At 46.0% G+C, this 22,168-nt stretch overlaps 1 protein-coding gene across 2 annotated transcripts in view; it reads right to left on the reverse strand.

Annotated features, from left to right (window-relative positions):
• Positions 1-22,168, reverse strand: part of AGMO (alkylglycerol monooxygenase) — a 737,946-nt gene that overhangs the window by 696,517 nt on the left and 19,261 nt on the right. For both annotated transcript variants that reach the window (XM_086941966.1, XM_086941965.1), the window contains exon 3: positions 2,135-2,262. In XM_086941966.1, coding sequence (XP_086798092.1) covers positions 2,135-2,262 — 128 coding nt within the window. The remainder of the gene's footprint in view (positions 1-2,134; positions 2,263-22,168) is intronic.

Raw genomic sequence — 22,168 nt, forward strand, 5'->3', positions numbered from 1 at the left:
CCATTATTTTAGTGTTCTTTAAAATGGACAATTTTGGGAACAAGATGGTCACACAAAGCGGGAAATGGTCACTTAGTGCAACATCGGAAACCTTGTAGGAATAAATTATTTTATCATACTTGTTTGATAGTATAGCGTAATCGATAGTAGATGCACAACCCCTTCAATGAAAGGTAGGATGTGGGGAAGATGGGATAGTGCAGACTTCATTAGCAAATCCCAAGTCAAACTTAGCAAGTAAGTTGTTAAACTGATCCCCCTGAGAAGAGTGATTGAAGTGCATATGGGACAAGGCATCATCCCGGAACATTCCACACCTATCGTCCTCTGACATGCTACACGGAGTACAATTAAAATCCCCAAAGAAAAGGATCATCAAATCATGTCTAAACATTTTATCATGCAAAGACAGTGTTTGGCCAATTTACTTAAAACGCTAGATACTTCACCAATGGGTATATTATTATAAAAGTTCAGCCATCAGGGTATCGCGAGCAAGAACCAATATCAGAAGTTGGAAATAAATATCTGCAACAGGCTCTATTACTCTTGTTATTTTCAATTTATTTGACAGATGTATACTCAGTCCCCCCTTAGCTCTTCCATGGAGAGCATTGACAGCTGGAGTATGGAAGGTCCGAAAATCGTTTAAATGGACCGAATCCCGACTCCATGTTTCTTGGAGACAGAGCACATCTTGGGTCTCGATAAAGTCCCCCCACACTGGGTTCAAAAGTTTAGATCTAATGCCAGCAACATTCCACGAAGAAAATGTACATATCATCGGGACCAGCGAAGAGGTAACTGGGGCAGCTATTGAAGGAGTACCCCTGAACTCCCCTTCAGCCTCTAATCCTTCGTCTATGACCTCTTGACTTCCTATATGATCCACACACTCTACCATATTGATGTTTTTATTGGGGTCTTTCCCCCCATCTATCATTGCCCTTTCCTCATTGCTAACAGCATAGATAGTGTCAGTTTTAGCAACTAAAAGACTTGGTATTGGGGTATCTGGCTGTAGTCAATCATTACTTTCTAGTCCGCTTGAGATGTCAAAAGGATTAGAAGTTGGGATGCTATATCTTCCAGCCCATAATCCATCCTGTATTAGAGATGGGCAGGGGGAAGTAGGCACCCAGTTGATCGGGGTGGACAGTAGAAGAAACCGAGAGGGAGAATGTTAACAAAGTTGGGGTCAATTGACCCAGTCCAACCCCTCTCAATTATTTTACGAACCATTAGTGGCGACCAAAATGTAAGGATTACACAGTCCCCACTTAAGGATTTATTTGATGTACCCAGCCAGCTCACCCTTCTAACCATTTTAAATTCCGAGAAAAGGGAGTTGTTGAACCCAATTTTAGCTGATAGATAGTGGAGGGATTTGTTCCTTAAAGTAGACCAATGTTCAAAGACATTAGAAGGTAGAGAAGGGACATTAGCTAAGACCACCATATAAGGCGTTGCTTCAGGAGGCAAGTTTAAAATAGGGAGGTTTGAGGTTATATTGGCCTCCCTTAGGTCCTCAGCTCCTCTATTTTAGATTGGAGTTTCCTTGACAGCCGGTAGGGTTGAGCGAGACAAGCCAGGTACATTTATTTCGGATTCCCCCCTATGTTTATTGGATTCCAATCGTCCCTTAACCACTGAGTTTTTAGTTTGACTCTGATTTACTAAGACCCTTGAGGTATTATTAGGATTTCCATTAGGGACAGTGAGATTAGATTGGGGTACTATAGGGATTATTTTGTCCTGATTAGGCTGCTGATTCCTAATGATTTTTTCCTCCAGATTGGTCATCCTTATTTACAATTTTAGTTAAAATAGCAGATAAGGAAGGACTGGAAAATTATCCTCACTCTACCATTTAAAAACATTTGCAAAAAAGTTTTGCCATAACCATTGGCCAAATTTTAGGTCATTCTTGCAAGAGGTACCAACATCAATGAGTTGTGTGTACGCTTAGAGAAATTTAAATGTGGAAGTGCTTTCTAACAGTAAGGAACATGGGTTTAATTAATTGCATGTAACCCTTACAAGGACGCCTCATTTTCAGACTGAATGCTATTACAAAATACCATGAAAAAATTAATTGATTTTTTTTATATATTAATTTATTATTCGCACTTACTCTGGAAGACGTGAAACAACACCTGCAGAGAGAGATGTTAGCCCGTCGTTTATCCGAAGAGGTTTCCCTTTCCAAAGCCAGCTTAGAACAAATTCCAGTGCCAGCATTGTGACGAAATATGGAGTTGCCTTTAAAGGAAATTAAGAGAACATATTCACAGTACCATGTACAACAGAAAGTGTTTAGGTGCTAGTCAATATTTTACATTGATTAAAAAAGTAAAAGTTAAAAAAGTACTTACATTTACCCAGATATATTTACAGTAAATTCAGTACCAAAAAAAGATTTAGAGCACCGTCGTTTATGCCTATGTAACTAGGAGACAGCATTTGTGTTTGATTTAATGAGATTCATTAAAAAACCTTCTGGTGATAATGGGAAGAAGGCCAAAAATATTCTTAATTTACGCTTTTGCCAGCTCTTTAAATACATTATTCAAATAATAGAGGGATATGACAGACATACTTGCAATGTCTTGTGTAGCTAAAGCATTGAACCAAACAACTACCAATGTTCTCACTACTAGTTTCTTGAACATTTCAGACTCGAGATAACAGCTAAAAAAAACTTAGCTCACCCAGTCCTCAAAATGGTTTCTCCCATAGACATGCTCCAAACTTTGCAAAGTCAATATCCGTCTTATTATCTATGTCAATCAGTTACCACCATGTTCTTTGCTCTGGTGAAGCTCAGATGCAGGTGAAACATTCAACTGATCTTTAGGGGTTCTGCCAATGTGATGTTGCAGGGAATGCCAACCAGGCTTCCTGATCAGGCTTGCGAGTACAATAAAAATGTGATATGAAAAGCTTCTTCACCACAATACTACTGAGCTGTCCTGGCAACAAATAGACAATCTGAATCCCCCTCCTGTAATGCACATGCCTATCCCATTTTGAGAGGGCTTTGGCTGTCATCAAACAAGCAAAAAATTCAAAGTAAGCTCACCTACATGTAAATGGCTAACCATTGACATTTGGTGCGGGCATCTTTCACACATGCTCCAAAACTGACCAAACCAACCTTAAAACTGGCAAGGAAAGTGAACTGAAACTACACATTTGGAACTTCTTGGGCACAGTATTATTTACCTGCAATTTAGTCTCTAACAGATATCACTTGCAAAATGGTCCCTTATAGATAGCCATTCTTTATCTAATAATATCCACACTCCTGGGCCTCCTTGGAGGCGGCTATACCAGGGCTGATTTAGCACCTTAAATCCCAGACCCCTGTCACCATTTTGACTGATGTATCCAAAAGACTAAAGGGCCCATGTGAAAGTTACAAGCAACAGAGGCACCAGACTGTGGGGCACGGGGGAAGAGCAAGAATACCTTGATCAAATGTATCTTACAAATTATGGTTAAATTATTGGCAACCATGTTTGACCAAGTATAAACCATCAGTAATAATGGTTTGACGATGACTGTAATAAAATGATGGATGCCCACGCATCAGGTATGACATACCAAAATGCTGGCATGATAAAAGAACAGCAATAAACAGCATATTCAGAACATGTATATTTGCCTGAGGCAAAGGGAAAGCAGAAATTTCTGTTTCTGAACCCATCATTTCTGGCTGCTCTACGCCCGGTGCCAACCACCCATCAGCTCAACAGATTTTAGACACTTTAGGACCCCCATCACCTTCACAGAATAGCCTGTGCCCTTTTAGTTTGAGGCATAATTGGAGACAAATAGGGGTGTCAATGCAAGGAGGGTCACTGTACGTCCTATGACACAGCCTGCGAAAGACTTCTGCAGATACAGTCTGGGCAAGAGCAGTGAGTGGAAGGCTAGAAGGTTGTTGGGTGTTTGGAGCAAAGGGGCATTAAGCACAAGAACCCACACTTTTTGAGGCCCCAGATGTTCTTAACAGATTTCTAAAGCAATGCCTACAGTGGGAAGTTGTTCTTGCACTGCAAATTAACAATGTCCTAGACAGGCATTAAGACTTTTCATTCTGCATGGCGAGCACTGCAGAATTTCCCTGCCTAGAACCATCATGTCTTAGGTGCAGCTAAGACATGACCCTGTGGAAGATGGTCCTAGGTACAGTTTTCTATGGCAAATCAATCTTGCCCCATGTAAAGTATTTTTCCTATTCAGTGGAAAAGCAAACCCAGGCTATTTCCACTGATCCTCAGTCGAAGAGAACTATGCAGTATTATTGGACAAAGTTTAGTTACGGGCAAGGTTTTTGTCCAGTGTACCCTTGCTAAGGCTAGGAGATTCTGCAAGGGCCACTAATTGCACTGTCATAGTCACTGTGTTTAAAAGTGCAGCCATTTATATGCCTAAATTGTTATACCTTCACTTTGATAAGATAGCTGTGTCTGCAGAAACCCTGCACATTTGCACAGAGAATAGATAACGGGGAGGATAAGGAACAATATTTTCCCACCACTCAAAAGCATCATGATAGACTGGTGCATGTGAGTAGAAAAAGCTGTATCAAAATGTTGTGGCTAACTCAAAAAATGGGAACAAATATGGGCCTCATGATGGGATGGTTGAGTGTCTTTTGAGGTGCAGGGTGTACCTGGCATGTACAATACTAGAAATGGACACTGCATTAACGATATGAGACTTGAAGGATAGCATACTGTGTGGTGTGTTACACTACTGTTTGAATTCTTTTCATTATTTTCAATTGGGATGAATTGATTTTACAGTACAACTTCTTCATTTGCTGTTGTTTAACTATCACTAAATATCCAATTTGCTATCTTTCTTCTTGTATATTTGTTTCTTACTTGCATAATGTTTCCTCTTCTCCTTAGCCTGTGTACCATGAAATAAAAAATACTCACTGTACTATAATGGAGCATGTAGAGAAGCGCTTCATGAAAAATAAAGCAGTCAGGATATTCAATCCTTGTAAATTATTCTTGACAAATAGTATGTAGTAATAGTATGTATGTATGGCAGCTCCATTCCCTGTCCTTGCATACATAGACCTGCACTGTTTTTTAAACAAGAAATTGTACTATTCTTACATTCTACTGCCATCACACTATGCCACAACTTATGTCAAGAAACACCATAGGGCCTTGACTCTACTCAGTAAGGCTGAGTCACTATACCAACAAAACGAAACAAATGCCAATACTGAGCACAACTCCTTGAATTATTTAATATCTAGACCCAAGAAACTAAACATATAGGTCCACAATCCTAAATTGCCATCAATTCTTTTATTTGGCATAAAGCTTTTGAATTACTTATAAACCACGCTCCATATATATACATCATAGATATATACAAAAAAGAGATATATACAAGAAAACAGACTTCATAATAATCAACAAGTCACAGAAACACCAACACTCACTCAATGCAAACCTTCACTCATACCTACAAACAAACTTAACAAACACTTGCACTCAACACTCATAACATCCATCCGCCACACCAGGTCGGGCCTAGTCTAGCCTAGTCTAGCCGCACATTCTTTGATTTGCAGTTTGTAAACGTTTCATGTCTCCAATTAATTCCTTCGTGTGAAAATACAACTCCTTCCAGTGTCTGATTCCAACATGAACAAGATCCACATTTATGGTGGCCCATCACAGGTGCCAACCCCATGCTTCTAAGAGTAGCTCTTTCAGATTTTGGTAACTCAGCACGTACAATATGGTTGGCAATGCTTTTCTCTTTCTTGAATGCAAAAAGTGGGGCCTGCATCAATGCTTTGTCAAGATTTTTTACCAGGTGCCAATTTTGATGATTCATTTTCTTTAGCTGGTTGGCATTTGGGCAGAATGTTGTGACACACACCATTCTCTCCATTTGCGGTTTGACTCTTTTCTCCAATACTGTCTCTCTCGGCACCCACAACGCACGACGAAGCGCATTCTTCAACAATTGTATAGGGTAGCCTCTGTCTACCAAACGGTTCATTAAGTTATTTGCATGTGTGGGGTGTATTCTTCTGAAAAGTGGTTGTGGAAATCTTCTAAATAAGAGTTTTTGTTTCTTTCATTTTAGAACTACATGGTCCTGATGAGAACCCTGTTATCTGTTGGGTTCGAAATGTGTCGACCTTTTTGTTTCTGTTTTGTCAAACAAACCAATTCTTTCTAAGGTCATCCACTGATGCACTGTAAATATTTGCTCTACTTTGTAGAGTGTTGTAGTCTAGATTTAGTTGTGCACCTCAGTGAGATTGTAGAGGATTTATTTGGCTATTTGACCTTGGTTGTAAGAGTTTGCCCTCCTGGTTGTTGGCCACTAAAAGATTTTTTCAGTGCGGCTAGACAACCCCCGACCTGGTGTGGCGGATGGATGTTGTGAGTGTTCAGTGTAAGTGTTTGTAGGTATGAGTGAAGGTTTGCATTTAGTGAGTGTTGGTGTCTCTGTGACTTGTTGATTATTATGAAGTCTGTTTTCTTGTATATATCTCTTTTTTGTATATATCTATGATGTACATATATGGAGCGTTGTTTATAAGTAATTCAAAAGCTTTATGCCAAATAAAGGGATTGATGGCACTTTAAAGAGTGTGGACCTATATGTTTAGTTTCTTGGGTCTAGATATTAAATAATTCAAGGAGTTGTGCTCAGTATTGGCATTTGTTTTGTTTTGTTACTACCTATGTCAAGACATTTTACAGATAACATATTTACAGCCAACAAATATAGTATGTGATTTTGTGTTCGGGTTACTACCATCAGCCAGCTGTATGGCACATTCATAATGTATAAAAATTACCTAAATATTAAATCAGTTACATTTGATAGGGAAGCGCTGTCATAACTGCAGTCATAGCATGTACATGATCTGGGTAAAAAGAGCTTGCATTAGTTTTGTCAATTATTTTATTGGCATAAATTAAGTACCAAAACAGAAATATGAGAAAATTCAATGACATACAAGTCTAGCATAAATCAATAGTAAGATACAAATGCTGCTTGCAATACCTGTACCAATAACAACAGTTGCTAAAATATAAGAAAGGAAGAAAAAAGATGGAAAAGAGTGAGTAAATAAGTTATAGGTAGAGAGAAGAAAAGAAAAGAAAGGAAAAGGGACTTGAGGGAAGATTAGACTAAACTACAAAGCAGGGTAGAGAGGGGAGGGAAATGATCATTCATAGACTAAGTCCAAGTATAGTAATGCTGGGGAGATGCAGTGACAATGACAAGACAGAATCAAGAGTTTTGGGGGCATCCTACAGGAAGGGAGACCATGTGAGAAGAAAAATATCTGCTTTGTCCATTAAGTTGTAAATTACCTTTTTATAGGAATCGGTCTTGTTGCATTGCATGAGCCATTCCTCATGCAATGTGTTACAGCAAACAAATGATGGACGTAATGCTGACAATGCAAACATTCTCCCCCAGTAAAAAGATCTGGGTTAAATCCATCATTCTTTTGCCCACTACGCCACCCCAGCTTGGACCCAGCCATATGCAAATCAGTCTTGACTATGTGCCTCATGGGAACAGTCCAGACCGAACTGCAAGGCCAGGTCCTCCCTGGACTCGAAACAAGCATCCTGGGACTGGTTTCAGGCTATGTCACCCTTCTTCAGCCAGGCTAGCTTGAATCCAGTGGTACAGTGAGCAAGGGACCCAAGTCTGGGCATACCCATCCCACTTAGGGTGAAATGTGTTACAGCAAACAAATGATTGACGGAATGTTGATAATGCAAACATTCTCCCACAGGCAAAAGATCTGGGTTAAATCCCTAATTCTTTTTTCCAATACGCCACCCCAGTTTAGACCAAGTCTTATGAAAATCAGTCTTGATCCTGTGCCTCATGGGAACAGTCCTGTCAGGGGCTGTCCGGGACTATGTGGGGAACACAGTCAAGGACTTGGGCAAGGACTGGGAACTGGGTAAAAAAACGTACACAGAAAGAGGAGTACAGCGCTGCCCAGGATGACAAGATGACATGAAGTCAGAGGAGAAAAGAGATCCAAAGGGGAAGCCTGCATGAAGGAACAAGATGGCTAAGACTCAGAAAGGAAGGGCACTCATGAGGTAATTTAGCATTCAGAAAAACTACACCCAGGACGAATGTGCAAGACATATATGAAACAACATTAACAATAAATGGGAGTGTGGGGTAAAGCACTCAGGAGCTCCACATGGTAAGACTGAAGCTCAGTAAGTTTCTCACCCACAATTGCTGTTACAGATACTGACTGCAAATACCCACATGTAGGATATGCATGCAAAGGCAGGGTCTGTGGAGCTTATACCTATGCTGATGTTATAAATGTAACTCAAAGACAATACTCACAGTGAACAAGAAACACCACTTAGGTAGTCAGCTGAGCCCACGGATCCTGGCGATCAAACAGGAACATGCAAGGCAGTAACAGCAAGGGGGTAGAATTAAACACAAGCACAAAAGACAAGGAGCTAGCAAGGAGGAGTGCTTAACAGGAAAGGAAGGAAATCACAGGGCACACTTGGCAGAAAGCAGGTAACAAACATACAAGGCAACAGAAGCAAGACAGCAGAATAGAAAGACAGCAAACTAGGAACTGGAACCAAAGAATTGAGAAGAAAGGCAGGGACTGGAAAGGGATATACAGAAGGGGAGGCCACAAGGGTTTACTAGAATAGTGCAGGTTAAGGAATCAAGAAAACAAAATAGCATAGAAGGTAGTCCTGCGGCAGGAACAAGAATTAGGCTAAGGCTCGAGTCAAGGTAGCACTGCAGACAGTGCAGGTTCAGGAACAGGGAATGACTAAAGCTTCAGGAGTCAAGGTAGCACTGCAGGCAGGGCTAGTTCAGGAAACAGGGAAATTACTTTACCTCAGGAGACAAAGTAGCACTACAGGCAGTGCTGGTTCAGGAACAGGGAATTACTAAAGCTTGAGGGGTCAAGGTAGCACTACAAGAAGTGCTAGTTCAAGAAACAGGACATAGCTACAGCTCAGGAAACCAGGAGTCAAGAGAGCACTGCAAGCAATGCAAATCAGGAACAAGAAATAGCTGAAGCCCAGGAACAGAAACAAAGAATAACTATAGCTCAGGAACTCAGGAAACAAGAGCACTGCAGGTAGCGCTAATTCAGGTACAAGGAATAGCTATAGCTCAGGAACTAAGGAAACAAGGTAGCACTCCAAGCAATGCTAACTCAGGAGAAGGGAAACTGCTGAAGTTCAGGAACAAGGAAAACAGCAGCAGGTTAGTAACAAGGCATAACTAAAGCTTAGGAAACACTGAAAACAAGAATAGCAAAAGCTCAGGAACACTGGAACAAGGATGGGTCTCAACGATATACGGCTACAATGACCAATCTTGGCCTGAAGGGAGCTGGGGCTTAAAAGAGCTCACAGTAATCATATGCATCAGGTGTGAGCAGGCTAGCAGCAGTCAGCCACAGGTGAGCTGAATTCCTCCGCCCATCCTTGGCCTGCAGGGGTGGAGACAAAGCAGTGAGCAGAGAATTCTGGGTATTGGAGTTTCAGGCAAGAGTATGCTGGCTTCAAGTATAAGCAGGCCGACTTTCACAAAACCCGGCATGGATTGGGAATGGATGTCAATTCCCAATAAGTGTCCAAATGGCTGGAAGTCAGAATAAGCATGCAGGGAGAGTCTGGAAGCTTATTAGAAGACTGGAAAGTCCCACTATGTGGCCCCCTGGTGGTGGGTACGAGAGCACAGGGAGTGAATCGTGACAAGTCCAGACCGAACTGCCAAGCCAGGTCCTCCCTGGACCGGAAACAAGCATCCTGGGACTGGATTCAGGGTATGTCACCCTTCTTCAGCCTGGCTAGCTTGAATCCAGTGGCACAGTGAGCAAGGGACCCACGTCTGGGCATGGCAAAAAGTGTTACAGCAAACAAATGATGAACCGAATGCTGACAATGCAAACATTCTCCCCCAGTGAAAAAATCTGGGTTAAATCCATTGTTCCTCATGCAATGGCAGTTGTGGAGAACACCAATGTCATAGAAGACGTATCTTGGAAAAAGTAAGGGCAGTGACGAACAGACAACAGGCATGGCGGGTCAGCTTGAAAAGGTTTGGTAAGGCATGGAGGATAATTTAGGGTGTCCGGAAGGGGGGAGGGCAAATCCATGGATTCCCAGAGCATAGACCCTACTGCTGCCCAGAAGGGATGAATGGCAGGAAAATCCAGTAATATATCAACTATATCACAGGGAGAGTGATCGCATCCCCAGCAGGCAGAGTGAGGGAGCAACCCTCCGACCTAAACCTCTGCCACGATCCAGTCCTGAAGATTCTTAAATAGACTGAAGTTCATCCGTACTTCCCAGACTCCCCATTCTAGGGCTTCCAAGAGTTCTAACCCATTCTACTTGTCATATTCCACCTACAGGCGAACCTGCCAGGTTATCCTGAGGCTAGCCAATTGTGGCTAGGAGTAGAGGTGGCAAATCAGAAGATCGTAGAACCTGGACATCACATGTTTAAACTGATCCCAAGTGTTAAGGTAAGAGAGCACCAGGTAACACGATATGGTCCAGTGTTCAGGACCCGGTTTGTTCAGCAGACAGTGACAGTGACAGTGTGTATCACCATTGTTGAGTATGCTGCAGGACAAATTTGTCCTGTAGCATCTCAAAGGACTGGAGTTTGTTGCCAGAAACCAGGTGCTTGAGGGTTAGAATACCAGCTCTATGTCAGGGGACCCAATGTAGCATGCCCACCATGCAAATACCTGTATTGTTCCAGAGGTAAGCCTTGTCATGGAGATGTGCACCAACTGAAAATAGCTTGTAAGCCCGTATCCAAGTAGCGTACATAGCATTCAGCATAGAGTTCGGAGATCTGGCGGCTGGGCCAGGATGATAGAGGACCTGTAGTCTCAAACGAGGCTTCTTGGAGTATGAGTTTTATTGCAACCCATAACGGGGGTTCCTGGACCCCAGAGTACATGTACGTCAATTCAATCAATAAATCAATCAGTATTTGTACAGAGCTCATCACCCTGGGGAGTATCAGGCACTGCATGGGGCTTATTTGAACAGCCTGGTCTTGAGGTGGCTCCTGAATTCGGCAAGTGGGGTAGAGGTTCGGAGGTGGATGGAAAGGTCCTTCCAGGCCTTGGCGGTGAGGTGGGAGAAGGCACGTCCTCAGGCTTGGGAGTGATGGAAGCGAGGATGGTGGCAAGGGCCAGGGAAAAGAAGCAGACTAAAAGTGTCTGGTGGGCTGGTGGAAGGCCAGGCAGTTGTTCAAGTATTCTGGTACTGTGCTGCAGTGGGCTTTCTATGTGTGTTTGAGCAGTTTGAAGTGGCATCTCTTCTTGATGGGGAGCCAGTGAAGGCTAAGGAAGTAGGACTGATGTGGGATCATCTGGGCAGGTCTAGGATAACTCTTGCTGCTGCGTTCTGGATAGTTTGGAGGCACTTAAAGAGGTGGGTGGTGGTTCCTCCATAGAGGCAATCCAGTAGCCAAGTGGACTGATGATGAGGGCTTGTGTAACAGTTCTTCTAGTGTCTGATGGGATCCATTTGAAGACGTTACGGAGCATTCTGAGGGTATTGAAGCAGGTGGAGGCGACAGAGTTGACTTGTTGTCTCATGGAGAGCTTGCGGTCGAGGATGATACTGAGGTTGCAGGCATGGATGGAGGGGGTGGAGATGGTCCGAGGACAGAGGGGCACCAGGAGTTGTCCCACAGTGAGGGGGATCTTCTGAAGAGGAGAACTTCAGGTTGTCGGAGTTGAGTTTGAGGCAGTTTGCTCTAGTGGGGTCTGTGTATCTGGTGAGTAAGAGGCAAGAGTATCCGCTGCGTGTCATCTGTGTAGGAGATGATGTTGAGAGCATGGCTGGGGCAATGGGTGCTAGCGGTGTCATGTAGATGTTGAACACTGTGGGGCTGAGTGAGGAGTCCTGGGGTACGCTGCAGATGATGCTAATGGGGATAGAGCTGTACGGCGAGAGGCAGATTCTCTGAGTGCATCTGGTGAGAACAGAGGATAGCTTTAAGGCATTGCCATGGATGCCGATGCAATGAACTCTTTGGATGAGAAGGTGAAGGGAGTCTGTGTCGATTGCCGCTGACAGGTCGAGGAGAATCAGGGCTGCTGACTCACCATAGTGAGGGATGGCTCTGACGTTGTCCGTGGTGGCTATAAGCAAAGTTTCAGTGTAGTGGTTTGAGTAGAACCCGGATTGGGAGGGGTCGAGCAGGTGGTTGGATTCCAGGTAGTCTGTGAGTGGACGGTAGGCAGCTTTCTCCAGAACCCTGTCTGGGAAGGGGAGAAGCAAGATAGGGCAGTAATTCACGAGGTCTGATGGGTCCACTGTGAGTTTCCTCAGATGTCATTTGACTTCTGCGTGCTTCCAGGATTCTGGGAAGGTGGCGGATTTGAGCACTAAGTTGATGATGCTGGTGAGCAGGGTACAATTTCTTTGTTTGTGAGGTTGAAGGCATGAAGTGGGCAGGGGTCAGTTTGTGGTATGGAATGAATGGAGGACATGACAGAAGTTGTGGTTTTGGTGCCGAGAGGTGTCCACTCAGTCAGGTGGTAGAGCAGGAGGATGGTGGGAAGAGAGGGGAGGTCAGACTGTGGTGGTGTGCGTTGAAAGTTCTTGTAGATGTTGGCAATCTTGGTGTGGAAGAAGTTGGTGAGTGAGTTGCAGAGAAACTGGAAGGGCTGGGTGTTGTTTTTGACGGTGTCCTGGGAGAGTTCTCTGATGATGTGGAATAGTTCTGTGGTGGGGTTGGTGGACTGGAGGTGGGTGGAGAGTGCTGCTTTCTTTGCTTCTCTGATGGCGTAGTGGTTTGATTTGATGGCCGTCTTGAATGCTTTGGTGTCTTTGCTGGTTCACCAACGTGTCCCCAGAGGTTTGCAATCAGGTTTTTCTGCTTTGAGTTTGGGGGTGAAACAGTTAGAGTGCTTGTTGGTTCTTTTGTTGCTGAGGGTTTTAATGCATTTGGGCATTTGTGCCAATTGTAAGGCTAGACAATAATGATCCACAGAGTGCAGGCTCAGTCCTTCTTCTGAACTATGGGTGATAAGCTTCCGGATTGCAGAGTGTGGTCTTGCTGAACACCAGATGATGTTTTAATGGACTTGTCTATCTGATGGAGGGTTGAGATAGACAAGTTAGGGAGGCATGCCCAACACATACATAATTAGGGAAAAGTTAACCCTTTCACTGTTTGAGTCCGTCCCTACAGAGAGAGATTCAGGTGAGACCACTTCCTGAAGTCCATTCGCATGCGCTCCATAAGTGGGTCCAGGTCATCCAATACAATGCGCTCCAGGCCTCTGTTAATTAGGATACCCAAGTACCTAACGCAGGAATTCTTCCACTGGAATGATCCACCGGCGATGGTGGCACATGTGGAGATTCACGATAAAGATGTGACCTCATTCTTTCACCAGTTCACCTTGTAGGTGAATATTACCACAAAACCCTCAATGATCTCTAGCACCTTGGGAATGGAGGAAAGTAAGGCTGATAGGTTGAGTAAAATGTCATATGCATATAAATACATTTTTGAGGGACCTCCGGTCATCGGGATACCGATGATCTGGTATAATTGACATAGGGATACTGCTAAAGGCTCCACAACAAGAAGAAATAGCAGGGGGAGAGTGGGCAATACTGATGGGTACCCCTGTGGACTGGGAAGAAATTAGAAAGAAATCCCCTACAATTGACCTGTGGTGAAGAGGAATTGCAGAGCCACCTCACTCTGGAGATGAAGTTATCATCAAGGCCAAATTTCTAGAGTAGGCCAACAGTCAAAGGCCTTCTCGGCGCCCAACGATAGTATCAAGGCATCCTCCAGAAGACCATTTGCTAGCCACACCGCATGAGCTAATTTGCAAAGATAATTACAGGATTAGCGACCTGAGACAAAACTTACAAGTTTTCAGTATTTTGACATCTTCTTTGAGCAAGCATATGGGGCAATAACTGCCTGGGAGAAGGGGGGTCTTTTCCTGATTTGAGAAGGACTGAAATCAGCACCCAGTTGGAAACTAAACCCAAGGAGCCCATGTGTTCAGCCTCAGAGAAGGCCTCATGAGACGATCCACCACCTCAGATTTGGTCCATTTGTAAAACTCTGCCAGGAAACCGTCTCTGCCCGGGGTTTTTTGATAGGGTAGTTCAGAGATGGCCTGCTCAATCTCCTCTTTAGTGATCGTGCCCTGAAGCAGTTGCCTGCATTACTCTGAGGGGCACGGTAAGTTAATACCATCCAAAAAGGCATTAGTCTCCACTGATCCTGGACAATTTCCAGTGAGTAGAAGGCCCTATAGTAGGATCCGAACGTGTCTGCAATTTCCTGTGGCTTGGTGACTAACACCCCTGAGTCAGTGATGATGGCAGAAATGATGCCCACCTCCCTCTGCCTGAGCTGCGCCACCGGTAGCCACCCCGTCTTATCTCCCTGTTCAGAGTGCCAGTATTTCAACGTCTGTAGCGCATACTCAACTTTGGAGGTAAAAAAGAGCATTGAGGTCCATACGTACCTTTTAAAGGCTGTTCCAGGCAATAGCAGATGGGAAGCTGTGTAAGCATGTGTGAGGCAGCCTATATCCACCTCCAGAGCCTTCTGATGCCCCTACCTCTGCCTTTTGGACAGGGTTGTGTTCCTCATCAGCTGCCCCCGATGGTCACCTTCACCCCAGCCATAATTGCAAAGCAGAGTCAACCAAGCCATCATTGTTCTCCCAGTAGGTATACATGTGGGTTTTAAGCTGCTTCTTACCTACTGGGTGGTTGTAGTGGGACAGATTAAAACACCAGGGCTTACGAATGGGCCATGACAGGCCTATATCAACCTGCAGGGCAATAGAGGAATGGCCCCAGAGTGCTCTTTCTAGTACTGAAGGCTCACAATGAAGGGGAAGCAAGGGATATGAAATCAAAAAAACATCCAGCTGTGATTGTGTACCTCGAACCGGGGACTAGTATGTGTATTACCAGAATGTTGGATGTAAGAGATGCCATGTGTCAGGAAGGCCATGATCAGCCCCAAGATCTCCTAAGAGGGCTCTGTCTGCAATACTGGATACATCCATCTAAGACCGCATACCAGGCCAGATTCCAATCTATGCCTATCAGGATGTTTGCTATATCTATTTCCGTCAACACATGGGTAAGTTGAAGAATGAAGGAGCACTTCGGACTCGCGGGCGAATACACTCAACCTATGCATATTACCTTTCCATTGATCTTTAGTTGGCGAGTAGATAGCTGATAGTCAAGGCTGATTTGCATATGGCAATGTCTGAACTGGGGTGGTGTGGAGTGCAAAAAAACGATGGATTTAGGCCCAGATCTCTGTACTGGGGTGAATGTATGACATTGTTCTGCATTCTGTCCATCAATTGTTGTTTTTGCATTTGTCACCCCGAGTGGGATGGGTATGCTCAGACGTGAGTCCCATGCTCTCCACACCATTGGAGTCAAGCTATCCTGGCTGAAGACGGCTGATAGCCAGAAACCGGTCCTAGGATGCTTGATTCCGGTCCAGGAAAGACATGGCTTGGCAGTTCCGGCTGGACTGTTCCATGAGGCACAGGATCAAGGCTGATTTGCATATGGCAATGTCTGAACTGGGGTGGTGTGGAGTGCAAAAAAACAATGGATTTAGGCCCAGATCTCTGTACTGGGGTGAATGTATGACATTGTTCTGCATTCTGTCCATCAACTGTTGTTTTTGCATTTGGTACTTTAACAATTGCCATATTTCCCTGGCTCGGCTCAAAATCAGATTCCAGGTCGTCCTCCTTGCTACTGGGCCAAGTTAATTACTCTGCTGGCTAGCAGGATGATCAAAGGCCTACACACATAAGAGAGCCATAAACGGTGCTTGACCCAGTTCCACTGAATGGAAGAGGTGAGGAGGAAATCTGCATTTGCTAATCAGCTTGTCACACTGCACCTGAGTTGTCCCAGAAACAAAGGAAGAGGGCCAGAGCTCTGCAGCCAAAGACACAAGGGGCTCCTCTTTGAAGATTTGGTGCTAAGGGATCAAGCAGCTATGTCAGTTGGGGCACGGCGGTGTCCGTTAAGGAAGCTCTTTCCGTAGATAACTTGAACTTGCCATAGTGTAGGTCTTTAGTGCTTAAGTGAATTACAGGCAAAAATCTGTCTCAATGTACAGCTTTGAGCACCTTAGGCCTAAAGGGTCCACTGGGATATCCAACTTAGCATAAACATTCACCCCTTTTCATCATATCTTAACTCCTTATGGTAGTTTAACAATTGCCATATTTCCCTGGCTCAGCTCAAAATCAGATTCCAGGTCGTCCTCTTTGCTACTGGACCAAGTTAATTATTCTGCTGGCTAGCAGGATGATCAAAGGCCTACACACATAAGAGAGCCATAAACAGTGCTTGAATGGATTGTATTTGTAAGGAAGCTCTTTCCGTAGACAACTTGAAATTGCCATGTTAGAATGTTCCATAATGCTGTGCAGAAGGGTTGAGAGGATGATTTGGCACCATAGGATTGTGCAGGGGTACCTGGCTTATGGAACTTTCCACCGCCACTTCAAAACTCCTGCACAAGGGAGAGACTGATGAGAAGACACTGTACCTTGGTGCGACAATGATGAAAGAATGCCCAGCTGGAAGAAGCGACCTGATCCCACTGCAAGGATAAACTGAAGGACTTTAAATGCAGCTGACCCCAAGGACTAGGATCTGTCTCCCCAGGGCCAGATTATTTGGGGAAATGGGCCTGCCGAGGACTTTCCTGGAGAGGTCCTTGACTTCACTGACACACAAGTGCCCTTCAAGAAGCCAGGAGGTTGTGGGACCTTCAGAGTGTGTCTGGGAGGGTGTTCTTCTGGCTTGCACTCAAGGGGCTGTGAAAGACATCCCCCCCTCCAAGCAGGAGAGAGCACCAGGAGCCCAGACAAAGAACAGGTCTGGCAAGGGAGCAGTAAACCCAGGATCCCTAACAAAAAAGCACCAACAGCAGGGATACGGTTAATCTATTATTCATACCACTGGGTGAAGGAGTGCCCATAAGCCCCAGCAAGGGCCAACTAAATTTCAATACTGGCCCTGTGGTCCCCCAAAATTGGCAGGGGTACCAGAAACATTGCGTTTGGATTGTCTGGGAGGATAAGGAAGCGCATGAGCCTCCCCACAATGTTTCATAATAAATGATCTTACATCTCACAGGGGACTGACTCCCTGACCCTGGAAGAGACCGTGATTGATTTCAAAGCACTCCTAGAGCCTGTTCTCTTGTTCCAAGATGCATGGGAACTATTGAGCTGAGAATGGAATGACTTGTTTAGGTTGCTCCCCTATTGGGAGGAACTTGCTAGGCTGATCAAGGTGTCCTCAGTCCTAAATGTGCATGCGAGCAGAGATATCAGATTGGAGTTCGCAGGAACTCGCCCTGACCAAACTAATACCTATACTGGTAATTTCAGCAATCTACCAATACTCTCCATGTTTCAGCTGGAATCTTACCCTCATTGATCTCATGTTCATTCCTTACAAAAGATCGGAAAAGGGAAACTGCTTGATTTTCACAGATGCTAAAGTAACTCACAATATATAATATGAAAGTATTTTTTTTCAGAAATAACTAAAGGCAGATATTTGAATTAATATCAGGCAAAATGTAGAACTTTTTTCCCCAGCTTTGGAAAAGAGTTGCATACATGTATGGAGGCAGGAGAATACATCTAAGAGACACATTTGTAATTCGTGGACCTATGCAGAACTTTATATAGGGCACGTTGGAATCATGAAATCAATTAATTAATGTCCAGTTAGTACCTCCCAAAAAAACATTTGCTTACAAGGACTTTTCCCTAATGCAGACTAAAAACATGCTTCGGCTTATAACTAAAAGTGTCACTTCAGAAATCGATGGGTTTAAGCACAGGGGGCATATTTACAAAAAATTGGCACAGGGAAGCGTCACAAATCTTTTTGCTGCGCTGCCCAATGCAAATTTGAAAGGGCAGGAATGCCCCATATTTATGAGACACATGCATTTCTGTCCTTTCAGCCGGCACCTGTGCACAATTTGGTGCAAGGATGTCTGCATTGTTGGCAGGATTGTTTTTGTACAGGAAAGGGCACCTTCCTGCACAAAAACAATCCCAAGAAGCGTTTTCCTCATTGTAATGCAGCACACATGGAAAAAGGAAATAACGAGCAGAAATGATAACATATCTCCTTGTAACGGCTGCTCTGGGGAGGCGTAAGGTTTCGGCGCTGCCCCAGGTCGACATAATTTTATAAATCTGGAGCAGTATCAAAATCCATTTGTGATGCGTGGCAACACCCACCGCAAAGCCCATGGAACGCCTCTGTGGTGCAGAGTAAGGCAACCCAGCACTTTGCGTTGCCTTGCCTTACTCCGTATCTACGAGCCCATGCAAAGCCACGTACTTTGGATTTGCTCCACCTCATAGATATGATTGAGAGGCCTGCACTACTGGTGCGTCAAAAAAAGTGACATTGTGTGGCGCAGGCTTCTTGTAAATAAGCCCCTCAGCATGTCATTTTACATGTACTTTGTCACTAATCCAAGCACTCTTCATCGATTCAATCTGAGATGCCGCATAGCAAAAGGACTCTCTGTGGGCATTTATACAAAGTGTAGTGCTGTTTACGCTCTAGCTGTTGCACGCACACGCACCCATACATCCGCAGGCCAGGCGTGGCCTGCGGGGCTGAATAAATGGGGGGCGTTCGCTCGTGCACGTCACTTCCGACTACCACGGTGTGTGAGCCTGAGTCGCTGCCTGTTGCGCGTCCTGCCCATGCGCACGCGACTGGGCGGTAGCCTGGCCTGCCTACGGCTGAGTACACACCAACACCACATTGGCGACGAGCGGAGGGGGCCCAACCCTCGCCCGCACACCAGTGACTCGAGGGAGCTGCCTGCTCTTCTCCGCGGTGCCTACCGCGTGTGTCCTGGTTGCTGCTCCTGCGCTGTCGGAGCCGGCGCGTTCCGCTTCACTGTCCTCCCTGCTGGGGCCTGGATCTCCTCCCCCCCCTGCTGGTCCGTGGGGATAGTCTACACCGCCGCACCACCCTCACCGTTGGCGGCATCGAGGTGCCGTTGTCCCGCTTCCCGCGTGGCCCACGCTGCTGCGACGCCTGGCCATTCTGCACGCATCTCGCGTACGCGGAAGGAAGGAAGGCCCTGCCGAGTCTCACGCATCTCGCGTGCAACGCGTTTCTCGGCCTGCTGAGACCTGGAGGTCCTCTCCCGCTGCTGGAGGGGTATCTGCTGGAGCACGAGTGAGCTGCCAAGTGCTCAACGGAGGGCCACAATCATCCCCCATCACTGACTAGCCGCAAGTCACGAGGTGCAGGTGGACGACATCGCGCCACGGCCAAGAGGGTGCCGCAAAAGGAAGAAAGAAGGGCGAAACCCAAGAGACTAAGGTACACGCGCCACTGCAGCCTGAGAGGGGACTATTCCAACTGAGGGCTCTCCACTTTTAGAGGATTCACGCCATGGGGGACGCCGTTGCACCAGCGCCCGTCATCAACATCCCGTTCCAACATGCTGCAGCCGGAGTACTGCCGCCCTTCAGCGAAGCCATAGATCCGTCCACGGCCTCACCGCGTTGTAAGATTTGGCTTGAAAGACTGGAGAACTACTTTGTGGTTACGCGGGAAATGGACGAAGTGGTGAAAAGGTCATTACTTCTCCACTACGCAGGGGATGAGATCTTTAGACTTTTCAAACACCTTCCTAACACGGGAGCGGCAGACAGCTACACGGCGGCTGTTGCCGCCCTCAACGGACATTTAGATCACCAGTTGGATGTAGACTTTGAGGTATTCAAGTTGGGGCAAGCACGTCAACGCGACGGAGAGTCAATGGACCAGTTCCACACCCGAGTCAGGGAGCTAGCCAGCTCCACCGACGAGGACCAACCGAGGGCCATAAGGAGACAACTTATACAGGGATGTCGGGATAAGACGCTAAGAGGACAAATCCTACGCAAACCAGGGATTTCTCTAGAAGATATCCTCATCCTGGCCATATCCCACGAGCTCACGGACGTCAGAGCGACGGCCGTGGAACAGGCCCTACACAAAGCCCCCGTTAAAACGGAAACCATCAAAGTGGAACGCGCAGACGTCGTGCGACCTCGACCACGTGGTCAGACACAGAAAGGATACCGGAGGAACTCACCTCAAGCCTGCTGTGGGTACTGCGGCCATGAACCCCATGCGGCAAAGGACTGCCCGGCCCAAGGACAGACATGTGCAAATTGTGGGATCCCAAACCACTTCGCGTCAGTTTGCCGCAGGAAAAATCAGCCCAAGCACACCAAGAAGGCGTAGACACCCACCAAAGCTGTCCGCCAGTTATCACTAACTGATTCACTCCCGGAAAAGACGGAAAGACACCTACCCACAATCTACGATGACTCGGACTCGGAAGACGAGGAAGCATACGTCATCTCGTTCGCCCGAGAACTTAAACAAAGACGACGGCCACAACCAACATGTGTGTTACAAATGGGGCAGAATGAAGTGAAGGCTATCATTGACACAGGTGCCACCGTCAATGTCATGGGACTGCAACAGTTCAACAAATTACGCCCACGGCCTGAGGTTCTACGTTCCAAAACAAGAATTTTTGCCTATGGGGCAGACACGCCGCTACCCCTCAAAGGAAAAATCATAATACCTATCAGGGCGGATGAGTTGGAAATCATGGCAACAGTCCACATAATCGACCGGAAAGCCGACATCCTGCTAAGCAGCCACACGGCAGAAGACCTAAAACTGATAGCATTTGCTAATCGTATCCGTACCCACCAAGTGGATGAACTGCTGGAGCGTTTTCCTGAACTATTCAAAGGATTATGGTGTATAAAATGCGAACCCATCAAACTCCACATTGATAAGTCTGTCTCCCCCAAAGCACTGCGCCACCGCAGGGTACCGTTCCACCTCCGCCCGCTGGTGGAGAAGGAACTTGAGAAACTAGAGAACGTTGGGGTTATCGAAAAGGTGACAGGACCCACCCCGTGGGTCTCGCCCATGGTCATCGTAGAAAAGCCCAAGCAACCGGGCGAAATTCGCCTTTGTATCGACATGCGACTGCCGAACACGGCCATCAGGAGGGAAAGACATCTAACGCCCACAATGGACGACATAGTGGCTGACGTAAACGGATCGAAATGGTTCTCAAAAATCATTCTCAACGCTGGATACCATCAGCTACCACTTGCCGAGGAAAGCCGCTTCATCACTACATTCAGCACTCATGTGGGCCTCCGGCTCTACAAACGCCTAAACTTTGGTATTTCCTCAGCGGCGGAGGTGCTCCAAAATACAATCAGAGAACTCCTGTCTGGATTGCCGGAGGTAATAAATGTCAGCAACGACATTCTAATTCACTCTGCCACCACGTCCGAGCACTACAAGCATCTCCGAGATGTCCTGAAAAGACTAAGGACGTATGGAGCGACACTCCACAAGGACAAATGTCAATTCTTTCAATCCTCTATTGAATTCTTTGGCTACGTGTTTAACCAGGAAGGGATCCAGATTGACCCGAGGAAGTCCAGATCCATAAAGGACGTCCCAGCGCCAAGATCACCAACGGAGGTGAGAAGCTTCCTTGGGATGGCGACCTACTGTGGCCGGTTCATACCAGGCCTGGCCACCCGAAGTGAACCCCTACGGGCACTAACCAAAACGGACGCCACGTGGCAGTGGGGCCCGAAAGAAAACGAAGCATTCCAGGGAATCAAGGATGCTCTACTGGAGAATGCAACACTATCCTACTTTGACCCTGCCAAACGCACCGAGGTGATCATGGACGCCAGCACGGTGGGGCTGGGAGCGGTCTTGACCCAGGAGCACGAGCCTGGCAAATGGACAGCACTAGCTTTTGCCAGCAAGGCCTTGACCCCAACCGAGACCAGGTACGCCCAAATTGAGCGGGAATCCCTGGCAATCAAATGGGCCTGCAGCCACCTCCACCTATACCTACAAGGACATTCATTCGTCATGGTCACAGACCACCAGCCTTTGGTACCTCTCTTCAAAGGAACTGCCCCGCATCCACCACCACGCATTGAGAGATGGGTGATTCAACTCCAGTCGTATGGAATGGAGGT

This window comes from Lissotriton vulgaris, chromosome 10 (genome assembly GCF_964263255.1).
Source record: "Lissotriton vulgaris chromosome 10, aLisVul1.2, whole genome shotgun sequence".
NCBI lineage: Eukaryota > Metazoa > Chordata > Amphibia > Caudata > Salamandridae > Lissotriton > Lissotriton vulgaris.